We start from the raw sequence: 21,916 nt of genomic DNA on the forward strand, positions 1-21,916 counted from the left end.
GGTTCATTTAAGACGGAGTGGGGTAGCTGAGAGTGGCTCCCCTCTTTGTACCCCATTGTCTGTGGAGGCGAGCTTTGGACTCAGAGTTTTTTTTATTAGCCTCTGTGGTCTGATTTGTTTAAGGGGAGGTAAGGTGCCAAGATGTGGCTTGGCTCGTATTTTGCTCCAGTGTGAGCGCCGGGTTTGTTGGAGGGGGACTGAGTGAAGCAAAACTAAAGCAGAGTCACCCAGAGTACACACACTCACTTTCACACAATGTACTTTTATGCTGTCTTCACTGTGCTGTTGTGTATGCTGGCTAGTGCACACAATTTCCCTTATTCACAGCCATTACAGAAGATAGACACACGGAGAGAAAAAGCCTGTTATAAAATGTGAGGAGAAGGGAAGAGAGAGGGGGAAAGGAATAAAGCTCACACAGAAACAACTCCTGGATCAGTCTGAAGTTTCTGTGCCTCCATCAGACGCCTGAAGACAAAGATCCGTCTGGACGTGATTTTTTTAAAAGAAAAAAACATTTTTAAAGCGTGTTTAAAAAAACTGATTTTCAGCTGTCAAATAACTCCAGGAAAACTTAAAAGGGACTTAATATTTCTTATTTTCCATCATGTGTGGATGGTGTCAGCATACATGTAAATGTCAATGTTAGATTTGTTTCTATAGCACATTTAAAACCAGTATCTAGACTGTAGTAGAGTCCAAGAATAAACAATACGGAGCTGGAAATGAGCATAATAGGTCCTATTTAATTAAGATTGTATAGCTGGTTTCACTTTGGATTTAGTTTTTTGTTTGGCAGAAACAAAACTAGGGCCGTTCAATATAACGATATATATCAGATGACGATATAAAAACATCTATCGTTTCATTTTACGCTATCGTTTGTTTCGTGGTGTCGCAAAATAAACTGTTTACGGCAATATTTTTTCATCGTTCTGATGGTCACTGTAGTGGTTATATTAATTTCTTAAAGTTCTCTCTTTCTCTTATATTTTATATAACCACACTACTGACGGACAAGCGCCTGTTTTTATGCGTTGTGGTTAGCAACAACAACGGAAACACCATCGCGTGTCTGCTTGTTTATGTTCCACATAAACCTTTAACAATAAAGCTCAAGATCCTGTTGAGACTTTTCTAAATAAATTGAATCACGTGAAAGAGCAGATTATTTACGGATGAGAAGTAAAAAAGAGCCGCCAGGTGCTAAAAAATAAACCTTAGACTCAAACGTTAGAACAGGCTTTTCCCCGCAGCACGCCGTGTAATAAATACTCACAAAGAAAACGGCGGCTGTTACAACTTATGTCTAAAAATGTATCGTTTCATCCATCGGTTAAAACACTCGACTCCAGCTACATGACGCGCAGCTGGAAACACTTCCCGCAAGTCGAGCTGCCCGAGATTCACAGAATTTACAGAAAATGTTACATTTTTGTGATTTATATCGTTATCAGACGATAGAATTCTTATATCGGGATATGAGATTTTGGTCATATCGCACAGCCCTAAACAAAACCCCAAAAAATTAACTATATGAGTGCTGTAGATGTGTTTCTCAGCTGAAGCCATTTCTGCTCACAAATGTTATGAGCCAAATTATTTAGTTCATCCTACATTTCATAAGTAACCCGATGCAAGTTTGACTTTATGACAGCAAGTGGACTGAATATGATTCAAATGAGTCATTTCACTTCTATAACTGTCCATCTCATTTGGACAGCTAGAGTTTGTACACATGCCAGCCATGGATAAAAGGTGAGGGATGCATCAGGAAGGGCATTTAGTGTATCAGTTACATCCCGGGTTTGTGATGACTGCTGCTGGTGCTGTTGACCAGCCTTGTGTCGGTGTTGGTTTACATTTCATTTAATCCAGTGTTTGTTGTATTTATTTGTTTATTCATTATTTGTTTCTATTTATTCATTGGAACCCGAATTTTTGTGCCACTTCTTGACATTGGAGCGAGGAAAGGGCAGGAAAATGTTCAGTGCCATTTATACAACGCAGGGCTTTTTTTCTGGCTTAAAAATGTACTTGTTCTTTTTGTAAAAGGGTCCAGTCGGTCCCATATCTAGCAAAGGTACATCGGGTCTTTGTCACAGTGTTTCTTTTATCTTAATGCATTTGCAGCTTCATGCACTTTGTACCTGGATTCATATTTTTCCACTGGACTTTTTAGTACCTCATTCTACAATTTTAGACCACCGATTCCCAGTGCTTTTACTGCAGTGAACTTATTTTGAAATATTATTTGTACTTATTTGTCTGTAGACGTTGAGTCTACTTAAGAAAGATCACCCGCTTACTGATTAGTCTCATATAAATCCACACTGTAATGGACTTTGTTAGCAAGAGGGATTATTTCACTTTCTTGCATGACAGCATGGCCCTCGTTCCTGGTTTTCTTCCTGGTTCAGCTGATGGTACCAGATGAAGGCACGTGTCCGGTTTTACCATCTTTATCTTATCCTGACTGCTCATTGGTTGCACGCAGCTTTACAGTCGTAATTAAGACGCCAGATGAGGAAGTGTCTGTTTCTTTATATTTTCTTCATCCTAAACTAGATTAAGTTGGAGGTGTAGCATGTCGTGGTTCAGCTTGCAGACCACTGCGATTTAAGATGAAGATGTTAGTGTAGATCACCATGGACGCGTGTTTGAGCTGAGAAACTGAAAACTTGAGAAGGTAAATTCTTATTTGACTATTTTTGGTTTTGTTCGGATTTGCATACATTTGAGTGAAAGTGTTACTTTTGTTTCACTTCTTAATACCAGCACTTTTAGCAGCTGTTAAAGAGGTCTGTAAGTCACCTGGTTTTTACGCTCAAGGCCAAACGAGGTGACTTTCAGGAACAAAGAGGAGGCCCAATAAACAATGATTCAGTGGATTCTGGAGTATCATGCAACAAGTAAAGAGGAAGAAACCTCAAAAGTCACAACAGCCTGACCGCTGAGCTAAATCAGCTTCTCTGATTGCGGCTTTGAAATGCAGAAATGCCGCCGAGACGAAATCTCTGCCGTAAATTCCCGCTCCTTCTGTAAAACTCACGATGCGCTGCGCATGTCGTGCTCATGAAGTCAACGGCTCTTGTGCGAGCATCCCCTTTAAACTGTGAACTGCGGCTGCATCTTCGTTGCATCTTTAAGCGCAGTCGCTTTAACGAGAAGAAGATGCAGCTGTATACGATATTTATTGTGTCGCTCGGGTTGCATTGATGAAAGACAAAGCAAGCAAACATTCAGACAGTACAAGGCTGAAGCCTTGTTTAGCTTTGTGGTGATGAGTAATTGAAGAGCACGAGGAGATAAACAGACACGTGTTCAGAGGAGAGCAGACTGTAAAAAGGCCTAAGCTCAACATTTCTTCATTGACTCTGAATCTTAAGCTCATTCACACTGCTTTTAAATTCAAGGCTTTACGCCAGTATGAGCAGCGCTACATGCAGTTAACTACCATTTTATTCATTCTGGTTTTCACAGCTGTTTCAAAGTGAGCACAAAGAACAGTAATGATCACACTGAAGACTCTCTTGTCCCTGCTCGTGCACAGCACAAAGAACGACTCTTCCCCCCCTAAACTTTTTGCACAAAAAAATTGAGTCAGTTAGTCTTTGTCGCAGCTGAGCTATAAATTCTCCCTGCTTAAGCAGTCATTCTCCGGCTCTATTTTTCTCCCCTTTCAATTAATAGGAAACACATCGGTTGAAGGAGGGTCTTTGTTGGTGCGTGAGAGTCCATACATCACCTAAACTAGAGCGCTCACCCCTCCTCCTCCTCCTCCTCCTGTCTCCTGCCTGCTAACACACATGCACACACCGACAGCCTCCATCTGCTCCCAATCATGGGTGCAGCCAGCGGTCAGGTCACTGATGGTGAATGGCATATAGGCACATAACACACACGTAAACATACACAGTGTAACAAACTGCTTTAAAATTACATTTTGTTCCGCAATTCACAGTTTTTGTGTGAGTATAACCAAGTAGTACAAAAGCTGATTACTCTGAGGTGCTTTTTTTCCCCTAATTTTTGATTCTGTCGTAACTCATCTGCACAAAATTATATTGAATCAAGTCCAGCTGTCTTATTTAGCACGCAACATAAAGAAGGTGAGCAAACAGTCAGTGTTCAAGTGAAAACCTTAAATTTAGAAGTATTCTGATGGTTGTGTTTTGAATAATTGCTCAAGGTGTGGCTAGCATGGGGCCACCATCTGTCCATCAATAATCCTGAGGGGGTTGCACTATCTAATACAACATCTTTAAGGTCTTTAATGTGCCCGGGAGCGTTTCCAGTTGGACGGGGGCTGGAGAGGTATTTTCACCCACCCCAGACACGGTCCCGTACAGTTCTCCTAGATCCTGACTGTGCCCCGGTAGAAACAGATGATGTAAGCATCTGTCTAATGTTGATTGGTTGACAAGTGGGCTGGAATAGAGAAGGAGAGGTGACAAAAACACTCAATAAATAAAGATCAATAAATATAGTATATAAAGTTCAAGCACCGACTGCAGAGGATGCTTTTCATTGTTTGTAACACTCTGTATGGCTTCGCTCTTCTGCGTGGCTGGCAGACAGACCAATCACAGCGCAAGAAAGAGTGGTCCACAGACTGCTTGCACCACATATTTTCTACACTGCCTCCATCTGACAACAGAACTCTCTGCAGGCCGTCCCCGGACAACTAACCCGCTACCTGTGCTGGACCGTAAATCCTGCTTTAGAGACACAGTCCATCAGACATAAGAAAAAGACAAATTAGTTAGCGCAGGAATATACATCAGAACGCTGAAGTGCAAACAAAATGCAAAGTGTGTGCGTGTTAGCGATCTAACACGCACACACTGACGATCTGATGAATGCACTGGGGCCAACTCAGGGTTCCATATCTTACCCGAGGATACTTTGGTATGCAGAGTGGAGCCAACCTTCGTAGATGTTGATGGTTGACCTGTAGATGACCATAGATGAAGGTCACTGATCGTAACTTTCTTTGTTATCCATATTTAACTGAGAAAGTTAAATATGGCTAACAGGCTTTCTCCCACAGAAACATATTACACGTCATGTAACATGTCATGTTAGATTATTTAGTCATTTAAAAATTGGCTGTAGGTGTGAATTTAAGGGTGAATGGTTTCCTGCCTCTCTGTTTTTGCCATGCCACCCGTCGATAGTGTTCCCAGCATGTGTCAGCTAGGATAGGCTAGCTGGTTCAGAAAATGATGGATGGATTCTTTGACTTAATATTGCGTAACATGAAGAAATATTTCATATGGTTTTTGCAAATCTTCTTGCTGTTGCCTAATATGCTGTTTTTAAATCTACATTTGTCTCCTGAAAGACTCAGTTTTTCAGCACAACAGCTCATGAAAACCTTTTTTTCTCGATTCCAAAGCCTGTTGTTAGTGCATTCCACCGATCTCTGCTTTAAGGCATTTATCAGCTTTTGATGGCAATAAAAAAACTTTCTATAATAGAAGGATGACTAGAAAAATTAATTCGGGAGCTCATTTTGCTGCTGTTCAGTGCTCTATAGATAATAAATCTAAAGTAATTATATTTTAAAATAAAATGTTGATGAAATTTACAGTAGAAATACTTAACAATATATTAAGACTGAAACACTTGCAATAAACCATACGTTACATTTTTTGCATTTGTTTTATAGGAAGAAGAACAGCAGGCAAAAACGGTAAAATAACAGTTAAAGCCTGGTAGACGTGAGATTAACAATAGAATCACACAGACGCACTCAAACTGAACTCAGAGACTCCGACGTGACGCTCTCATCATTCATTTAATAAAAATGAAAGTAAACCTACTTTCTGTCTCTCACACACACAGACATGTGCTGAGGTACAGGGACAGAAGAACATGAGCCAGCCTTGTGGTGTGCTTCACCGATGACAGGGTGTCATGGAAACGCCCAGCGTTCCCCATGGTTACGCACTGTTTACCCCTACGGGATACTCTTCTTGGATTGTTCAGACGCTGAACACTTGAGCTTCTACAACAACTCATGGCCAAAGAACACACACAGACACACACACAGTGTTTCTTATCAGGATCTAAATGGACACAAATTAGCCTATTATGTGCTTTTGGGATTAGCGCAGTGATTTTAGCCTAATAGTCTGTTTTTGTGCTCTTACTCCAAGTCCCTACGCCACAGTGGATATTTGCCAATAAAGGCTTGGTGTTTATATCCAGTTGTGTTTTTGAAGTATTCATTCAGAGGGAAAGATGTGGAAGCACTTCACTTTGTCTTCTTTTTTAAAAAAAAACTTGGGTGGCTGAATTGTGGATCACATGCTGTCTTCACTTTCAGGTTTCAGCTCTTTGGCTTCCTGTAAAACTTGTGTCTCAACATCCCTTTTTGTGTGTGTGTGTGTGTGTGTGTGTGTGTGTGTGTGTGTGTGTGTGTGTGTGTGTGTGTATTTGGTCAGGTTGTGGGAGAGGTCTGCATGTTAATGCAAATGCACAGGAGCCATGATGTGTTTGCTCTGTACGTGTGCAGCCGTAATGAAGACAAAAGCACATAGCGAGGCTGGGCTCCCTCGCAGTTTCTTCTCCTCATTAAGACGTTAATGGTGCTTCCTGTGCATGTGTCTTCAGGCTGCTGATTAATAATGCTGCTTGTTATTCATTAATATTGCCCTAATGAACATGCACTGTTGAGCATGATTGTTAAACTTTTTTGCGTGTGTGTGTGTGTGTGTGTGTGTGTTTGTTTTTTCTTTTCTCTCCAGACTCCATTGATCAGCCCACATAGGACCGCGCCCCCAAAGCGAGGGGAGGGGGGACCTGATCGTCCATCATCTTGGCGCCGTCGAAAGGTGAGCTAACATCCCGCACGGTTGGCATGGTAACGGCCTCCTGAGTTCAGGTTGAACGGTTTGTCAGAGACAGTTTCTTGTTGTTGCCACACTCTTGCAACATCCTCCTGACCTGAACGCTGAAATGCAGAGAAAAGTGTGTGTGTGTCTGTTTTTGAGGCAAATATTTTATGGAGGTGGGGGGGGGGTTTGTTGTTTTTTTTAGTGCGTGTGTGTGTGTGGTTGAATTTTGGAAGGTGGAATAGTTTACGAAAAAAGACCGGTAGTGGCGGTAGCAACAAGGGAAACAAAGAGGGCTGCGAACGATTTTCAGGGAGATGAGAAAATGAAGAGTGGGAAGACAGCAGGGAGACAGGAGGAGAAATCAAATTATTCTTTGTGCTCTACCTGCCACGGAGGCTGAAAGAGAGCATTAATCTTTTACCCCTGTCTGCAGGTGACGACAACACACACACTCGCGAACACATAAGTGTACCCACACTTAACCAAACCACAGTCTCTCTTTCGTTCACGTGAATTCTCACACGCATGTTTTTTTGCAAACTCGCTGCTGTTGCACTTATAGCAGCAGTGATTGTGTGAGGAGTGAGGTTGGTAAGAAAGGGGAGGAAGGAGAGTCCAGGCCATAGGAGGGGAGACACTCAGTCTAAAGCAGAAGAAAATAGGAGGGATAAGAATGAGGTGAGGCAAGGATACTTCCAGGAATCTTCCACAGTGAGTTAAGGTGAAGGCTTTGTTGATTTCTCTGCATAAATGTCAGGTGATGGGTTGTTGAGGCACTTCAGGGTTTTGGATGAGCAGAAAACTCATTGAATCAATAGAAAAATAAAAATAAAAAACTTGATCTTTAATTACAAAGGTATTATCTAAACCCATTTACACATTCAGCAGTGTACTTTTAGACTGAGGCTCCATTTTGGTTCATTTTCATGTGCATTTTTTTTACAATTAAACAGATTCAACTATTACATGGTTGAGGCACGTGGGTACAATTGTTTGTAACACACACAGTAGAACTTCAAGGATTAATTGAATGATTTGCTAATTTCTTAAGCAGAGGTGCTGGACTTTTTTGATTTATCTTTATCAATCCTTTGATATCCTACTTTGATATCATCATAGTATCTCTGAATCTGCTTGCCCCTGATCAGACACACAGATCTGTAAATTTTGGGTACCTCCACTCAAGAAATGATTGACAGCTGTCTTTCCGCTTGTGGATAACCTTTCTGTGACTTACCCTCTTAATTCCTGTGGAACCAGGAAAGCAGGTTTTATACTTTACACATCCGGGAGTCCGCTTGGCTCTCTGTGATGTAAATTTTGCCGTTGCCTAGTCAGTGTGAGGGTCCACGCAAAAGTCTGCACACCGCTCTGTTTCTTGTGATCACAAGGACTTGTTTGTAGAGAAATTACATTATAATGCACCAACTATGCATGCACGTGAGAGCAGACTTCAAGCAAACTTTAAGGAAGTATAACAGGCATGACTACTCGGTTGTCCATGTCCACAACCAAGTATAATCCAGGTTTAAAGGTGTATGTAGTTTTTCACACAATGCTTCAGTATTTTGTCTTAGTTTTTGTTAAATAACTTACACTGTGTCATTTAAGGACCAGGTCTTTTTTATTATTAGGATAAACCAGAAGACAGTCTTTGCAACTTGTGCGAGTAGTTGAAGCAGCTTGTCGTGCTGCTGGTGTGAGTTTACACGGCCAGACATGGGCCGTGTGCCTCTGTTTTGTCAACAGAGATTATGAAAGACTGGCAGGCGGGGGAGGTGACAGCAGGGCTATTTGCATCACCCAGGCTGAGCATGCCTGCTCCTCTAACTCTGTCACCTTCTCTCTCCCTTTTCTCTGTCCCTTCCTGTCTGCTCCACCCTTTTGTCGCCAGCAACAAGCACTCTGGCTAGACCGCCCTGTCGCCACGGTCTTATCGCCTCCAATCAGGAAAAAATGGAAAGAGAGATGTTCAAACAAACTCAAGGAAAGCTTGATAGCAGGCAGCGCCACAGATCTGTTATCTCATTTGAGAGATGACAAATGAATTAGTTTCTAGATAAACTGAAAGATTAACCATGAGGCTTTTTGTGCACAGCAAACAATAAAAGTTTCTAATGGAGCCTGCACGTTGACTGAATCCACACAGGGGAAACCCAAGATATTTATTATGATGTTTAGATGGGAATAATCCCGCCTGTCTACAGATGATGTACAACACAGATTGGTGATAGATTGAGGTTGTATTTGCTGTTGCTAATCTTTTCCCATTCGCTTGCCGCCTACCCCCACTAACTCTTTCCGACTCATTCTTGTTTGTTGCACCTTTTTTCCCCCCACTGCTGTGACTCATTGTGTTGTGGGAGGTCTGTCGACTCTCCACTTTGTTTGCTATTTTCCCAAACCTAATTCAGTTTTTCTCTGCTGTTCATCCATTTTAATCTGGCGTCAGCGAGTGTTACTCATCAGTAATATTGAAGTGATGCTCATCTTATTGGAAATAATTTTATTGTTTCCACCAAAGTGCAAGAACACACACACTCACGCAGTCCAAAAATGTGACTGAGCGGGAGCAGTGTTTGGTTAGTGTAGTTATTGAGGGATGGATGGATGAGATACTGTTTAGTCTTACTGACCACTTTAAGCACTTGAACACTACACCACATTCACACATATACATACAACACTTCATTCTGTGCATCTACAGTTGTGGTCAGAAGTTTGCATACAGTCATCATCATGGGCGTGACTGTCACTGTGATTTTAGGCTTTTAATTATTTCTTTGAACTGTTCTTTTTCCAGGGTGGAATCACAGTACAGCATGAATCCTTGATTAATAAAAAAAAACAAGAATTGTGTGCGCAAGTTTGAATTTATTTTGGGTTTTCTCTAATAAACACAGGGTCAAAAGTACACATGCAGATTCAAATATGTGCATACACCACCACTGATAGTTGGTTAAATGTCCCGGAGCAAGTTGGTCACCATCAACAAGCTTCTGCCATGATTGTGGCTGAATCGCCTTTCTTGGCAGAATTAGTAGAGTTCCTTTAAATTGGTTGTTCCTTGCGGAGATCCAGCTTTTAAGAGTAGTCCACAAATTTTCTGCAGGTTTAAGTTCAGGACTTCGGGAAGGCTATTCTAAAAGTTTAATGTTAGCTTGCTTTATCTATTCCAAAACCAGTTTTGATGTGTGTTTGGGATCATTGTCCCCTTTGAACACTCAATTATATCCCACTTTCAACTGAAGCTTTTGATTTGAGGAAAGATTGAAGAATTTTGAGGTAGTCCTCCTTCTTCATCATTTCATTCACTTTGTGCAGTACACCAGTGATGCTACCACCACCATGCAAAGCCTCACTTTTAGTCCACCAAACTTCTTGTGATTGTGACAAGTAACTCAATCTTTGTCTCATGTGAAGATTTCTCTCCAGAAGGCATTTGGCTTGCCCATGTAGGTGTCGATTTTGGAGCAGGGAGTTTTTTCTTGGTCGGCACCCTCTCAGTCCATGGCAGCGTAAAACTCCCTTCATGCTGGGTGGTTCTTGGGTTCTTCCTGAACATCTTAATCAGTTCCCTTTTTATCTGAGGATGACAAAATTGGGTCTTCTTCCAGACGTTGAAAAAGCCTATGTTAACTTCTGACCACAACTGTATCTTGGTATCTTGCGTGGAGGGCAATTAGAGGCTCAGTATTTCCACATGCAGATCAGGGTAGTCAGGGATGGAAGCACGACAGTCCAATTATTAGACAACCTGAGCCCTGAGCCGCAGCTGCCATTGGGTCTTAAAAATTAAGGTGATTCATCTGTGGAAACCATGATTGTGCTCAATAATTGTCTAGAATCTGTGCTTTTCAGACGTGTGTCTTCAAAGTAAATGTTATAGCAGTTTGAAATGTTCATATCTAAAGTCGAGTTACATTACTTTTGCAGTCTTATTTGTTTACCTCAGAGCTTTTTGTCATTGGATTAAAGAAAATGTTTAGACAAAAGTTTAAAACATGTTTGGTTTTTATTATTCATATAGCCAATACTACAAGTACAATACAATACAATACTAAAAGTATCATCTCCGTAGCTCAAATCAAAACATGATGTACGTATGAGAGATTCGTATCATGGCCAGCTTCTGGAACAAATTGGAATGGTAATATTTGCTGTTTGCCAAATTTAGGTTGCTTGTGTTGGTTTCCTTGTGATAGTTTTTAATACTGTTTGCTAACTTCTTGGCTAATGCTAACTGAATGCAGAGACAACAGGATTGGTCAGTTGCAATGTGGACCAACGTTGTCATGATTTACTAGGAGCAACACAAAGCACGGGGAAATCACATCGTGCTTCACCGTAGCCCTGAACTTGCTTATACCTTACCTGATAGAGGTTGCTTGTGAGAAAGCACCATCACATCAGGCAGCTTCCTTCCAGGCACCACCCCTCCTCTTAACCACAAAGTGTGAGGACACATGAAATAGATTAATGCCCTGTCCTTATGCTCTGACTTGATTCTCCCTCTGGGCGCCATGAACATCTTGTGTCAGTTCATTAGTAAATCCTCTACTGTCTGCTTTTATAGCCAGGAGACAAAAGCAGTATGTGGTTTTTGTTTGTCTTCTGATCCAGTCTCTGCCTACCATCCTAACTAAGATTATGACATTGGCATCATATGTGCAAGAGATAAAAATAGTAGCAACAACAAAGAACCCCAAAAGGTGCCTCTAAAGGATGTATAAAGCCCACAAACTGCAGAAGTAAATTTGTTCCACCTAGTATTTGGTCCATCACCGTAATAGAACGACTCCATTTCTCCGTGGAGTTTCTTGTCCATCATCCATCTTTTTTTCTCTTTTCTGCAGGGCTTGCGTTAAAAAAAAATCTAGTAAACTCTCATTAATGTCAATTTGTGTTCAGAACTCATGAGAATGAGTAGGAACGTGTTCATCGTGGGATTTTGACAGTTGCCTAGCAATACTGCTTTGATTGTAGCTTACCCATCAGTCAGTGCGGTGTCTGTATTTTCTCCATAATGAATAATGTATTTCTTTCTTCCTGCCAAGACTAAAAAATCTGTTCTTTAGGTCTTTTCCAAAGTTAAGGGGGATATTTTGAAAGCAACATTGTGTGTGAATTAGATCCCTCACTAGTCAACAGGACTGTATGCTTTCTGTTTTATGAGGTGAGCCATTTCCTCTGGTTTTGCCATAAAGCCATAAACTTTGTGGTTCCTGGTGAGTCGTGCTCCCACTGGGCTCCGGGATCCAGGGTCATTGGCATGCTACTGTCCTTTAGCAGACCTCAGAAGTTTAGCTTCACCCTAAGTGACACCACAGCTGACCTGAACGATCCTCCTGCCTCATTCGCCCATTGACCCAAATAATATATGGGTCAGCTGTCAGCATGAAGGTGATGGCCTCTTGGAATCACTCAGTTCAAGATCAGGGTTGAGTATCAGGTCAAACTTAATATCAAAGTTCAGAGCTGCTTGCCTGCATGAGTCCTCTAACCTTCACCTGTCATCAAACGAGGAGACTTTCCCATGACCAGTCAGATGGGAACTAAAGCCAGTGCTGTTTCATAACCTCTCTGCAGGCATAGTGAGAACATACAAATTTCTTATGAAGTCTAACTTGGATTTCTGCTCTTATTTTACTTCCCAGTGTCCTTTAACCTCATCATTTGAGGTATATAAGAATACATTTGTGTTACTGTTTCTCTAACCCTGTAACTCCAAGCGTAGAATGTTTGACTTTTTGAGACCTCTAGATCACCGGTGCAAATTACACAACAATCCCGGACAAATTAAAACTTATACATACAAACTGATACTTAATTTCTTTTTTAGACACACCAAAAAGCTCAATAAACACTCCACTTTCGAAAAATTAGAATTCTTTATGAATTTGCTCATGATTCAGGCTTTAGGGGGCTAAACAGCGGATGTATGGTTAGAAAAGAAATGTACAGTATGCTGTCCAGTCACATCAGAGAGCAATGGCTACCACACGTATGCCTTTGTTTTGGATATAGTCGATTTATAGAGTGAGATTCACAAGTGAAAATAAGAAATGGAAAAAATGGGGCTTGAGGCAGAAGAAAGATGTTGACTGCTTTTTTTTTGCACAGTTGGACAGTGGCTGGACGAAGTGGGTGTAAAGTGTCAGATCTTGTGTTACATAAATTCTCATTGATGATACCGGAAATTGGTGGGGGCTTTCTGAAGCTGTTCGACCATCCTATAAAAATTTCTAAAGGAGTATGCCAGTCTCTTAACACCTCTAACATGAGCGCATTGTAGTATCGTAGGACACAAGTCACACCTGGATTAGGAACAAAGATCCCAGCATGATTTTGTGTTGGGTAGTCCGTACGCTGAGCTTTGCATGCCCCTGTCTACATGTTGTACCTGTGCACTGTCACCTGGAGGCAGTGTCAAAAGACAGTGTTAGCACCTACTGCCGAGGAGTTGGAACTTATAACATTGGAGTAAAACCAACTGTTGACACCTGCTGTTTGTTGTGATTCTGTCTCTACTTTTTTCCTAACTTCTTTATCCTAGTCGTAACCTCTGTTGCGGTTTCCTTTCCTTTTCAAACCAACTTTTTAACCAATTTCTTTTGGTTTCTTTTAGTTTTTTGGGGGAGATTGCATTTAAATGCATTTCTGTGACTGTGAATCGGGCTTTAAATAATTGCCTGCATGCATGAAGCAGTTGATTTGTGAAATGTGGTTATTGTACACTCGCTGTGAGTGTAAATGACCAGTGCTGTTTTCTGCCACAACTCGACCGACTCAATCGTGTCTTCTTAAGATAAGATTATAAGATCCTAGTATGGATGATTTGACTATTGTTAGTTTTTTGAACATTTGTAAGTTTTACTAACAAATGTGCTTTGCGACTGTGTGTTTTGGGGTTTTTCCTGCCAAAATTTCTCTTTCATTTCCCAAAACAATATCCTCTTAATTTCCACAGTTTTTGTTCCAGTTTCTCTAATACTCTCATTCAAACTGCACATTAACCCAGGTGCAGGGAAGCTAGTTTGCAGTATGTTTTTTGCTCTGCACACTCCCTTTCACATCTCCAGTATCCCTACGTCTCCTTCAAATTGCCGTCTTCATGCCCATCTCTCCATTCCCTCTTGCTGCCCTCAATAACGCCATCACCCTCCATTTCCTTCTTTACGTGGCTCATTCCCACTGCCCCCTGCTGCTGTATTGTACCCACCGCAGCCCCGCTGCCTCTCTGCCACCAGGCCCCACACTGCCTGTGGCGTGTAATTGACTTTCTCCCCGCACTGGAAAAGCGGGCGGCCCGCGCCAGGCTGGAGGTGACCCATTTCCCTGGGGCATTCAGCAGGCTCCTAATCAACTATTCTCTGGGGCTGCCTCATTCACTCTGCAATTAGAGCAACTCCCCCTTTGAGAACTCCATCAATAGGCTGGCAGTCAGGCAGGCGGACGGGCGGGTTTGGTTGGTGTAGGAGCAAAGAAGGAGTTTCACCCGAACACTTTGTCTTGGCTCTTTGAGTTCTGAAACCTCCTTACTTTGTACTTCCCCCTCTCGCTGCTTTTAGCTTCTTCTGCTCCTCATCTCCCTCGTGGTAGGTTTCATCAGACAACAGCAAGCGGGGGTTTTGTCTAACGAAGAGCAGCAGACGGGGAGGCAGGTAGACGGGCACGCAGGGAGGCAGATCGTAGGATAGGCAAGAAGAGGTAGGCAAGCAGACAAAGGCACTAAGGCAGACAGTCAGTCAGTTAGACGGGAGGGACTCGAGGGAGAGATTAAAAGAGAAATTTGAAAGAGGGAAGGATTGAGCAAGAGTATCTGTGAGATTTCAGAGCATCTCATGCTTTTAGGAGAGTATTCCCAGTTGTTGTCTTGCAAGAGAATACACTTGTGGTTCACCTGGTCTTGCAGACATGCGTGAAAGCAGTCCTCATATTGATTCTGTCTCAGTAGGAAGGTGTGTTCTCGTTCTCGCAAGCCAAGTTCACACGACTGAAGACTGGGACCTTCTCTGTCCTGAAACCGAAAAATAAAAAGGCAACACAATCAGATGCTTTTGCTCCGATCCCACCAGAGATCATGGCGCATGATGATTAAATAACAGGCCGGCGTCTCTCCCCTGCCGCTGGCCTGATTTTCTATGCAGGAGAGGCAGTGCTCTGGTCAGAGGATAACCATGTAATCAATGGAATGAAAAAGCTGCTCTGGCTGTGAAGGTTAAGAGGGGTACAGGCGGTTTTCAGCCCACTCTGTGTGCCACACATGCATTCAAAACACACTCCAGACTGTCTGAATGTTACTGAATCCTCCTCCTTTCACCTGTTCCCCTTCCCTCCTGTCTTTCTTTGACATGCCTTTATCTCTCTTTCTCTCAGCTCGCTCCCTCCTACTGCCGCCACCTCTTTTTGCTCTGATTTCTCCCCCCCTCATCCTTGTTTTTTTTTCCTTCCTCTGCAATTCCTCTGTCTCCCACTATATTTGTGCTCTCTCTCCCCTTCATTTACTTTCCTCTCTTCCCTCCCTCTATCCTCCTTTCCCCTCCCTCCCTCCTACCTTTCCCCAGTGTCAGCTGCTGTCACTGTGGCAAAGAAAATGACCAATCAGAGCTCACATCACTGCACCGGCTTCTCCCTCCCTTCCTCATTTCTTCCTTTCCTTCCCTCTATTCCCTTCTCTTCCTCCTCCTCCTCAGCCTCCTCCTCCTCTTCGGCCCATCTGCCTCTCATCCCCGCAACCTTTATCAGCTCACTTCCTGGAGACGAAATGTGATGCATTATGGGAGACAGACGGCTGTCTAACGGGGTTAGTTGTGTTGCGTGGCTTATCATCAGAGACACTGCTAATCCTGTGTCTTTGTGTGTATGTGTGTGCATGCCCGTGTGGATACTCCATGCGAGCTGATGAACTCATACATGCACAGCCACACACACACACACGCACACATACGCACACACACGCACACACACACACAGCCTCAGATGCTTACGCTCATATTCTCCAAATAAGAAGAGGAGGAGGAGGAGGCGGCCGACGAGACATGTTTATGTTTGTCAGTCTCTGCAAGGAGAATACGATTTGCATGATATAAGCATATTTTAGCCTGCTTGTGTACTGTTTTGCACTTTATTCATTTACAACCTGCCTTTATTATTTTTGCTGAGTTCAAAAGGATGCTTGCCATGCCTTCCTGCCTTCACAATTACCTTTATAATGAGAGCTAAAAGGCTAAGAGGGGACTGTGTAATCACTTCACTCAATGCATTAAAGTTTTATTTACACCTCTGTGTGTGTGTGTGTGTTTTTATGCTCTTTTTCTATCAGGTGCTGATATGTGTTCACGATGAGCGGGCTGGGGGAAAACTCCATGGAGCCTCTGAGCTCGGAAAACCGGAAACGCAAGCTTTCCACTTGTGACACGCCTGGTATGGGGTGAGTGTGTGGGATCAGCAAACAAGAGGGGAAATGCAGGAAAGTGGGCTACTGGGTCAATGTCTTCTTGAGCTCTGGCTGTACAGCTATTATGTCGATGTCTGCCGTGATGAGTAACAGTGAAACCCTGCAAAAAAATTTTTAGTAGTTTTGATTGGAAAAATTCTTTTATTTCCTCTTTGTACTTTACGCTCTGAAAATTAGAAGGTAAAGCCATTTTCACCTGGTTGGAACGCAAGAAATAAAAAGTGCCTGTGTACTAACTTTGTTTTAGTCATGTGTTTTTATTCCAGTTAGGTCTTCATCAGGACAAACACATTAAATTGACCATTGCCACGTTAATGTGTGTAGACTCAATTTTGTGTTATTGATGCTTATTTCCACTGGCCTTTCACCCTACGTTTGATGATCTTTCTCCACATTTTCTGTCTCTGTCTCCACTGCAGCTGAAAAATAAAGGCAAATATGATCCAAAAATACTAGAAGTGGTATTGATCTACTCTTCTAAGTCTTGCCGGGAAAGGTGACCGTACTGCAAGCTTTTTAAAAAAAAAAGAAAGTAATGTCCAGTTAGCCGTATCAGCAAATGACTAACTCGTAAGATAGCCATTGTTCTCAACCTTCAATACAACCACTGCTGACATTTCAACTAGTCATTTTTTGCGGCACAAAGAAGACATCGGTCTCACAAATAAACTGCTTGCCATCTACCTCGCAGCCACTCTGCATTGTTTTCTGACATAGAAACAGCACTTTGATCACACTTTGAGAAAAGTGCATCGCTGTAGTTTAGCTTTAATCTTTGTTTATTGCCCCCCTGCAGGTGTGAGAGGAAGCGGCGGGAGCAGGAGAGCAAATACATAGAGGAACTGGCGGAGCTGATCTCCGCCAACCTAAGCGACATCGACAGCTTCAATGTCAAACCAGACAAATGTGCAATCCTCAAAGAGACGGTGCGCCAGATCCGCCAGATCAAAGAGCAGGGTGAGTGGGCACGGTGATCTGAAGGCTACTGAGGGGCAGTAAACGGACAGGTGCCCTGAAAGTTAGGTAGACTGCGAGGAAGTGTCTGTAGGAAACACTGGGAAAGGTGTTATGGTGCTATAGCGGCGGTATGGACAGCTGCAGGGTTAGCATGTACGCACGCACATGCACACGCGTGCCTCTTCTGAGCCCAGGTGCAAGGACAGATCAGTCATTCATCTCCCACAAATTTCACAGCCCCGACTGTTTATGTTTGGGAGGAAACACTGGCAATGCTTTGTGAACCTGTCATTTCCGAGTGTGTGTGTGTGTCTGTGTGTGTGTAATATTGCCATGCACAGCTGTGTGCTGGCCTTGCCAGGGGCTGTTTAATTGGACGTTTGCAGGTAATCACATGCCCATCCGTTCTGCTGAACTGCCAAATTATTAGTTCAGTTACATCTGCTCTTGTCATAGTTGTCATAGTTTCATCTCCGTGATGCGGCGGTCATTTCTGCAGCAAACCATCTAGAAAGCTGCAGGCTGAAGCGTTTGCCTTGCAGAGGCACCATCAGTGCACAGACTGACAGATTTAAACTCCTGGAATCGGACGTGTGTCAGGATCAATTTTTCCTTCCAAGGTGAACTTCAGGGAGATCAGGGGGAAGAGCCGGTGGTGAAATTTTGTTCCTTCTTGTTTCTGCTCGGCTCAGTCAGTGTCTGCCACCTCGACAGGAAGGGGAAGAGGCTACAGCTGGCCCTGACTGGCTGCTGACAGGTTGCCATAGTTACAGGAAGTGAAGACAGAAATGACACGGGTGTTTAGACTCGTCTCTCGCTTTCTACCTGTTCCTCTTCTCCTCTTCTCACTTTCAGTTGGTCTTACTGCCAGTCTTCATTTTGCTCTTTTCTCCATCAATCATTCCCGTTTTCTCATCTCACTTGGATGTAAGATTCTCTGCTTTTGCTTCACTTCTGCTCTCCTGCTTTTTTTTTCTTCCCTCCTCATGTCTCATCTGTATTGCAGCACAATGAGTTGCAGCATCTTCAGGTTTGCTCCCAGCATCTTAAGATATTGAATGAACTGATAGAGCGCAGCCTCTCTCTTTCTGTTTCATTCTCTCTCCTCTTCCTTTCCCTCATTTCTTTTCGTCCTTCTCTTCCTAACTTCGCAGCGCCCGGCTGCAGGCAGCAATGGCTTTTTTTTTTTTCTTTGTGTGGGTATCAGTGCCCCTTGGGAGCTAATCAGATAGAATGATTCCTGTAGCCAAGCAGCCCCCGCCTCTTTCTCAGACCGAGCTCTGCATTAATACAACGAGCCAACACAATCCATTTTTCCCATCCACATCTCTCTGTCTCAGCCCCGGACCTCCCCATCTCCATCTTTCTCTCCGTCTGTGTTTCCCGCTCTCAGCCTCAGCACCTCCATTAATTCAGGTGTCTTAGCTCCTACCCCTGCACCATTACAGCTTCCAGATCCTCTCTAGCTCTCTCCCGCTCGCTCTCTCTCTCAGCCCCAGCCTACCAGCCAGTCCCTCACAGTCTGACACTGAATATAAAGCATGAGGACGGCAGCTACCTGCTCCACATGCACCCAGCCCTCCTCTCCTCCTGACGGGCTCCTCAGAGAAACCTGCCTCTATCCGTCTCCCTCCTCACCTGTATTTTTAAATTTAAAAAAAAAAAAAAAAGTGAAACTTGAGAAACGCTGCCCCCTGCTGATGCAGATTGGGTAGTGATGGACTGGCTGCTTCTTCTCAGGTAACATAGCTCTCACCTTGTTTCTCCTTTGCTCTTTTTTTTTTCTTCTTTGAAAACAGCTGGGTTTGAACTGACTGTGTGTGATGTCATCGATTTATTTATTTCTTGTTGTGATTCATTTCCTCTCCTCCAGGTAAAGCTTCATCCAACGATGACGACGTTCAAAAGTCAGACGTGTCCTCAACTGGTCAGGGGGTCATCGACAAGGACCACCTGGGTCCACTTCTGCTGCAGGTGAGCCCAGCTCTCCTCCCCTGTCAATCACGTGCTTTTTATCAATGCTTACGATTGGCCACCTGGCCGTTGGTAACTTCCGGCCGCTCTGCTCCAGGCTCTGGATGGCTTCCTGTTCGTGGTAAACCGGGAGGGCAGCATCGTGTTCGTGTCGGACAACGTGACGCAGTACCTGCAGTACAAACAGGAGGAGCTCATCAACACCAGCGTGTACAACATTCTTCACGAGGACGACAGGGAGGAGTTTCACAAGAACCTGCCCAAGACCAACAGTGAGGAACACGCACACACACAAGCCTACACATCTCAATACACACACACACACACACACACACACTGCAAAGCTACACATCTGCTCAAAAGCAAACCCTGCTTGACATCTTCCACAGGGCCGAGGTATAAAACTAACTTTGAGAGGTTACAACAACTCTCCGCACACGTCAACGTAAACTCTCAAAGTTATTTATTCTTGCACCTCCGGTCTTTACTCCATCTCCTGTTATAATGAGGAGCTCCTGGGAAGCGTGTTCATGTGCATAGGAGCAATTCAGAAACACATGCACGCATACACACACACACACACCTGACAAAACATACATGTGCACAGGAGCACCCACCCACTCGGTGCTAAGCAGGCAGAGCGTAGCGCGGCTGTCAGTCACACTCAGTGGTCCAGACAGTGTAAAACAGGCCCGAGCTCTATTCAGATCCCATGGCAGCCATCTGGAAACTACGTACTGCTGAATAATGCACCTCCTCACTTTCCTCTACTTAATTCACTGTGTTTGCATGCACGTATGTGTGTCTTATTGTCAGTTGTGGAGCAAGCACTCAAAACTTATACTCAGCTAAAAGTAGTACCACCACACCCTAAAAATACTCCATTCGAAGTATGGGAAATCTTTCTACTTTTAGTATTTGTGTACAACCAGAGTAATGTAAGTACCCTCTGTTAGGGCTAAGTATCATTTTATTGTTGTGTAGTTGGATGAGGTGAGGCTAATTCTTTAATACCGGAGTGCAAATGATGATTGCTCCTATTATGAATTCATCTCCTGGTTATTTTGGTGTTGTTATCTAAAAAAATTCTAAAAATGATAAGAAGTGATCGTCACGATAAGTGGCGCTTTCAGACTCGGTGGCTCAAAATTATTAAAAAATAAACTCAAATAAAGCATCACATCACCACGTTTGAGAGCGTGTCTCCAAGAAATAGCTAAACAGGAAAGAGTTAAGCGCAGTACTCGAGCAAATGTTGCTTTCTCCGACTGCTTATTGTGTATTTTCACACGTCTATGTCAGTAATCCACTCGTCAGGGTGCCGTGTGTGTGTGTGTGCGCGCGCGTATGTGAGCATGTGCGTGGAGAACTATTTATAAAGCTGATTAATTATGGATATGTGTGCTCGACTGAACCTGCTACTCGATTAACTAAGCAGCAGCAACCTCCGAGCAGCACCACTGCTGCTCGGAGGTTGCTGCTGACACGTTCTCCCACTTATTCTGCCTCTTCCCCTGCACGCTCCTTTATTCACTTGCTCTCTTTATCTTTTAACACTCATCTTTATCTACTTTTCCTCTCAGCGTCCCTGGTGCCTCCCTCAACTCGCTCTTTCTCAGCCTCATTCATACTTAATATGGCTGCCTACTAAGACGAATATTGTGGTTGTCTGTTTCTCAACCGGCGTCCCTTTCTGCTCTCCCACCCCTCATTGTGTCTCGCTCTGCTGCTCTGCCCCTTCATTATCTTTAGAAGCCGTGAATGAAATGCGCTCTCGCTGCACATTCCTGCGGGATGACCGCTGACCGTGCCAGCTACAGTTAAATACACACACACACACCACACAAGCACCCAAGAAACACACATACACCAACAAAAACAGACACACACGCTCGTCCCCAGAACATGAAGTGAGCTTTCATTGTTAGCCGGTGTGCTTTTGACCCCTCTGTCCTCCCTCGCTGTTGGCTAATTGCGTCTGAGGGGAGGCGTCAGCCCCGGTGACTGCTGGTGTTTCTTTCTTTCTGTTTTTTTTTTTTGTTTGTTTTTTTCAGAGAGAAACCTAAGGCCTTGTTAAATCACCTCTCACTATCACACAGCCCCTCCCCACCACTGCCATGCTTACCTCCCCGACGTGCCTCGCTCTCCCGGGTCCTCTCTTGTATCCTCTGCACACCTACCAGACAGAAACCTCCGGCCAGCTCAAGGCCCCGATAAGGCTTCACTCAGACCTTGGCGAACAGTCGGATCTCTCTCTGAAGTTTCATTTCCTTGTGCCTCTTTCTTTCTTCATCTCCCTGTGAAGGTGACCCCTTCTAAATGTGTGCGTGCATGCCGTGATGAGAAGTCAGGGTCTAAATGAGGATAGATGGCTGAGTGTCCCTGGCCTCTGCCCACTGCAGAGCAGACTGGGAGGGAGAGATATTGGAAATCGACACCTTGGCTAGATTAATCCCATGGTCCATTTAGCCAGGGATCCGAACAGCAGCGGGAGCTTCTGCTTCTCAATTAAAGAAGGACAATACATGTTGCAGTGCCATTTTTTATTTATTTTTTTTGCTTCCTTTGTCGTCCTTTGTGTGTCTGTGTGGATCTGTGGCAGGATAGGGTGTGAGCTGTTTGTGATATTTGATGACAGGCAATCCATTCATAGCTGTGTGTGGTTTTCAGTCCCACGAGC

General features: G+C 43.6%; 1 protein-coding gene and 1 long non-coding RNA gene across 2 annotated transcripts in view; one reads left to right on the forward strand and one right to left on the reverse strand.

The window, feature by feature from the left end:
- The window catches only part of LOC147306052 (nuclear receptor coactivator 3-like), a 64,308-nt gene that overhangs the window by 30,178 nt on the left and 12,214 nt on the right, over window positions 1-21,916 (forward strand). The window contains exons 2-6 of the mRNA XM_086276373.1: window positions 6,756-6,842; window positions 16,171-16,278; window positions 17,102-17,262; window positions 19,136-19,236; window positions 19,334-19,508. Of these exons, the coding sequence (XP_086132499.1) occupies window positions 16,190-16,278; window positions 17,102-17,262; window positions 19,136-19,236; window positions 19,334-19,508 (526 nt within the window). The 5' untranslated portion in view covers window positions 6,756-6,842; window positions 16,171-16,189. The remainder of the gene's footprint in view (window positions 1-6,755; window positions 6,843-16,170; window positions 16,279-17,101; window positions 17,263-19,135; window positions 19,237-19,333; window positions 19,509-21,916) is intronic.
- On the reverse strand, window positions 9,710-21,613 carry LOC147306053 (uncharacterized). The gene is made up of 3 exons (XR_015126553.1): window positions 21,362-21,613; window positions 15,836-19,408; window positions 9,710-14,865 (listed from the first exon to the last, which is right to left on the reverse strand). It is a non-coding gene; the product is annotated as an uncharacterized LOC147306053 (long non-coding RNA).

The sequence above is a fragment of the Aulonocara sp. 'chitande type north' Nkhata Bay genome, linkage group LG20, assembly GCF_057382095.1.
Source record: "Aulonocara sp. 'chitande type north' Nkhata Bay isolate Kocher_YH1m ecotype deep benthic linkage group LG20, A_spYH_male_GT1.1, whole genome shotgun sequence".
Taxonomy (NCBI): Eukaryota; Metazoa; Chordata; class Actinopteri; order Cichliformes; family Cichlidae; genus Aulonocara; species Aulonocara sp. 'chitande type north' Nkhata Bay.